The following is a 4,840-nucleotide window of genomic DNA, read 5'->3' as shown; positions in this document are numbered from 1 at the left end:
TTCCACAAATTCACCTAATTCCAAAGTGCTGACTGCATTTTCAGTCTGGGTTTTCATGAAGATGTCTGCGAGGTGTCTCACAGCACGCTCTCCCCATGAGACACCTCGGAGGGTGGCAGGTGAACCCCACTTCGGTACCACATTCGTTAGGTCTCTGCTGATGAGGTCTGCGCCCAACCAAAGTGGGAAATGGTCAGGCTGAGGCTTTTATATGAAACCTGAGAGGTAATTTAGTCCTCCAGGCTTCTACTGGTAGGAAGAGTGAGTATGGAGGAAAGGAGGGGGCAGGAAATAAAAAAAAAGTCATTTCTGATTAATCAGGTGCAAGGAAACTGCAGATATCACACAGGTGCTCATTCTCTGGCAAGTTTACACCGCCAACTGAAGACCCATCAGTGCAAACTAGAACTTCAAAGGCTACAGAGCACAGCCAAGAGAAAGCTGTCGAATTATAACAAATTCATGGTATTTCTGCAACACTGACTACATTGCTCAAGAAAACACAGGAGTACATGGGAGAAGATAAAGAAGTCTTACCATAAATGCAAGTTTTAAATTATCTTTTTTTTTCTTCTGAAAAGATTAAAATAAATTTAACTCTAAATAATAATTAAGAAATTAACAAATATTCATAGAAGGGCCTGATCAGCACTAGAAGTTGTTTCCAGGAAAGCCTTTATAAATGGATTCCAATGCCAAAATAAAACAACAACTTTTTGACATATTATAAACACCAGACATAAGAGGACTGGAAGCAGAATCAAAATTTACCTGGGCTGTGAATATACCATGATCCTGTGTTACCGTGCTCAAGTCCATTTGTCTAACACCATAGGAATAGCTTTAGCTTTTTGTTTTTATAATTAATATAAAGAATAAGTGCAATTTTATCTCTATTCCAGATCACTGATTTCACCTCAATGTCTGCGATCAAATCCCTGTCCAAGCTCACTTGTCCGAACTTTTACGCGGTCTGCGGAAGCTGGACATGTTTTCATTCAGTGCATAGATCCTTCGAGAGAACTCCTCAAACTCCCCTAGGACTTGTTCATCACACTCCACTGCCACAGCATGTTCCACCGGGATGGAGTTAAAGTCTTCTAGCTGATCTCCTGTGCTGAACCCTGTCGCTTCCATCCCCATGATCTCCTCTGCTTGCTCCACAGTGCAGCAAAGGACAGGGCCAAGCGAGGGTCGAAACTCACAGGGCTGCTCGTTGCTTGCAGTGCCAGAGCACTCGCCGGGCAGAAACGCCCCATTTATTGCACTACTATGTCCTAGGAAAGACTCCTGCCGGTCTTGGGTATTGTTTAGGCTCCCGTTTTCTCCATTTAAACTGCTGCATAAGTCCTCGCCTTTCTTGGTATTTCCTTTTGAGGAGTCCATAGAGGTATCCAAGGAAGAAGATATCGATCCAGGTTTTTTATCTAACTCTCCTACATGGGCTGCGATGGCAACAGGCTGTGTTAAAGCAGAGTTGTAACTAGGAGGAGGAGTTTTGTACTGTAGTCTTTCATTTCCCGTGCTGGCTCGTTTTCGGAGTCCTTTATCCGGAGAAGGAAGCCCACTGGAAAAGCCAATATCCAGTCTGCCGAAGCTAGAGCTCTGTCTCTTTGGAACAGGAATTGCACTGGATGTATGGTGTCGATCACTATAAAAGAAGGAAAGGATAAATAACAGCTGTCAGGCATGCTCACAAGCAATACAGATGTTTAACCAAAGGCTAAAGCAATTATTTTATCACAACTCTGGGCTCCGTTTGGCCAACTACTTGTATCCTAAAGTGCTAAAACCCTGTTAAATGCTGTATGAACTACAGAAGACACCCCCAAGGACAGCTTTACTGAAAACCGGTAAGACCGTGTAGGAACATTCACAAAGCTCTACGGTTTGAAGAGTCAATCACCCAAGAAGCCACCACATTACGTTAATTTGTACTGTTAACACCATTTTATAGGACCAAACCGTACTTTATGAATTATTACTGTTGACCGTATATTTATGTATTTATGGCCTGTACTGGGCCATCATAAACTCTTCAAAAGTGAGTAATAATGGCCGATTCCTCTAAGAGAGACTTCTTCCAACAGTGGACTTCCCTGACAGCTGCAAAAAGGAGAAAAAACACACTAAATTTGCTTTTGCAGAAGATTATTCTTGCCAGATCTTCTGCTTTTCTGTGCCAATCATTCCAAAACTTTTTGGACAAGCGTCAACCTCGGTTTCTTGAGGAACATGAACTAATCAAGCTTAATTTACAAGTTTGATTTTACTATTTAATACAGTTCCACAGACCACTTACACTGTCTCAGGTTCTATAATTTGGAACATCCACTTTACATCATCTGGGGCGTGTTATGTGAATTTTCCTTCATCGGCTTAATCCTTATCCAAATATAATCACCATCCTATATGCAAATAGCATGTTGTACATTAACTTAAGCAACCAGTGCATTTTCCTTCCAAATTTTTTTTTTAAAAAAAACACAATAAAAAACAGCTGATCTGCTGAATATATAACTCCAAGATTCAACTGCTGTCAGCATTAGCCTCCTTCACTAACTCCACTTAAAAGAAACTCCTTCTGCTCAAGGCCTGATACATTTTGGGATGTCTTGCAGAGGAAAACCTTGGAATAGCAGTTATAAGTAGTCCCTAGTGTGGATCCTTTTCCACATTATTTTTCTTTTTTTGCTCCCCTTTGTAAATAGGGCAAGGTAGATTGCAAAAAGTCCCTCTGTGAAAAGTAAGCATCCCCATGGGAAGGCAGTGGAGTACTACTGCTCTTTAATTTCCTCTCCCATCTTACCTCCTCCCAGGCTGCCCCTTAATACATGTGTAAGGCTTCTTTCTCTTCCATAAAAAACTCAAATTACCTTAAGGAAAAGTTGCTTTTTAGAACTTACAGTTGTGGACAGGTAAGTGCCACACATGCAGCTAGCAACAAAACCATCGACTCGCTTCTTAGATTTCAACTGCCGTTTCAGAACTCTTTAACGCAAACTCCGCATAGTATTTGCAGCTTTGTTTGCAAAGGTTTGGAGCATTCTTAACAGAGGTGACAAAACAGAAAGCAGTATGTGCCACAGATGCTAGTAAGTGCTCTATATGTGGTCTTGGAGACTAGCCCTCAAGTCCTTTACTGACCAGAGACTTTAAAATACTTTAGCCAACCCCTACACAATCAACCATTTATTTTTAAAATGATGTAATATGACAAACACAAGAATCTGAGGCAGGGTACTTGTGAACTTGACTTAGGCAATGTGCACTGCAGACATACTGGGGATGGTTTGTTTTCCCCTCCCCTTTCTCCAGCTTAGTGCTTTCTGCCTTGATTCAGAAAGTAAATGAACTCTCGGTATTACTTATTTGATTAGATTCTGTTTATCTTACATCTTAGCTAAGAAACTTTTTCACATTTCCTCTAGGTTTGCTGAATCTTCCTTAAGAAACAGCACAGGAAATAAAACAGATCGCTGTGTTTTCAGCTTTAAGAACAAAATGCAGCAAAACAAGGTATTTTGCTCTGTACTGAGTTATTAGAAACCTTACAATGAAATGGTAGGTTTGGGGAATTTACCCAAATTCCAAGATGTGCATATATTCACAAAGCCAGATATCATTCAAGACACTTCCCTAGGTCAAAGGGCACATCATCCTATGTTCACGAGAACTAATTCCCCATGAACAAGTGATAACCTGGACAGGCTGCGAGAGTTGGGGTTGTTCAGCCTGGAGAAGAGAAGGCTCCGGGCAGACCTTAGAGCAGCCTTCCCGTACCTAAAGGGGCCGACAAGAAAGCCAGGGAGGGACTTTTGACAAGGGCAGGGAGTGACAGGACAAGGGGCAATGGCTTTAAACTGGAAGAAGGAAGATTTAGATTAGATATAAGGGAGAAATTCTTCATGGTGAGGGTGGTGAGGCAGTGGCAGAGGTTGCCCAGAGAAGCTGTGGCTGCCCCATCCCTGGAAGTGTTCAAGGCCAGGTTGGATGGGGCTTTGAGCAACCTGGTCTGGTGGAAGGTGTCCCTGCCCATGGTAAGGAGGTTGGAACTGGATGAGTTTTAATGTCCCTTGCAACCCAAACCATTCTACGAATCTATGAATGTATTCCTGCCAAAGTGCAACCCAGGAGGGCTGCAGATTCCAGAGAAACAACCCCACACAACTGAAAAAAAAGCAAGACTAGGAATAATACAAAATGTACAGGCAGGAAAGGATAACTTTTTTCCCCTTCATGTACAACAGACAGCAGATGCATAAATGTATCATGTTAGTTGTTCTGCAGGCAGTTTGGGTCCAGATTCACCAAGAGACTTCAGCAGTGACAGCTGGAGCAGTCTATATACTAGCTGGAGAAGTTACAGTTCAAGACACTTGTATCCTTTGCAAAGTAAAGGAAGAGTTTCACATCAAAGCATCAGATCTGCAACACCCCGTGTAGCAGTGAGGGCTTCCTATCTCCTGATCTAGCCACAAAGATAAGAAGAGTTTATAGGACATTCTGCCATTTCTCTGGACTTTATTCAACCATCTAGAGGTTGCAATAGGCATTTAAGAGATTAAAATCCAATCCAGGAAGAATGTCAAGCTGTATCTTGTGGATTTAAGTACAGATGAGTGTTTCTCAAAATAGTCACAAGGCTATCTACTCTTTACACAATATTTAGTGATAAAAGCTCTTGCCTGAAATGTAAGCAGCCAGAAGAGGGTCCAGACAAGTTACAAACACAGTGGCCTGAACACCAGCCTATAAACAGGTTTGGAGTGGGCTTCCTGTTGAATATATCACCTTGCAGCAGAAGATGCAAGATCTCACAAGAGTAAGAGCCATCTCA

At 42.0% G+C, this 4,840-nt stretch overlaps 1 protein-coding gene across 1 annotated transcript in view; it reads right to left on the bottom strand.

Moving 5' to 3' along the window:
* Positions 1-661: 661 nt before the first annotated feature.
* Positions 662-4,840, bottom strand: part of UVRAG (UV radiation resistance associated) — a gene marked incomplete at its 5' end in the record, with an annotated part of 78,234 nt that continues 74,055 nt past the window's right edge. Inside the window, one exon of the mRNA XM_009701066.1 lies at positions 662-1,651. Within this exon, the coding sequence (XP_009699368.1) occupies positions 949-1,651 (703 nt within the window). The remainder of the gene's footprint in view (positions 1,652-4,840) is intronic.

This window comes from Cariama cristata, unplaced genomic scaffold, assembly GCF_000690535.1.
Source record: "Cariama cristata isolate BGI_N322 unplaced genomic scaffold, ASM69053v1 scaffold675, whole genome shotgun sequence".
Lineage (NCBI taxonomy): Eukaryota > Metazoa > Chordata > Aves > Cariamiformes > Cariamidae > Cariama > Cariama cristata.
The sequence above is the reverse complement of the archived record's forward strand: the minus strand, read 5'-3'. Positions and strand labels throughout refer to the sequence as shown.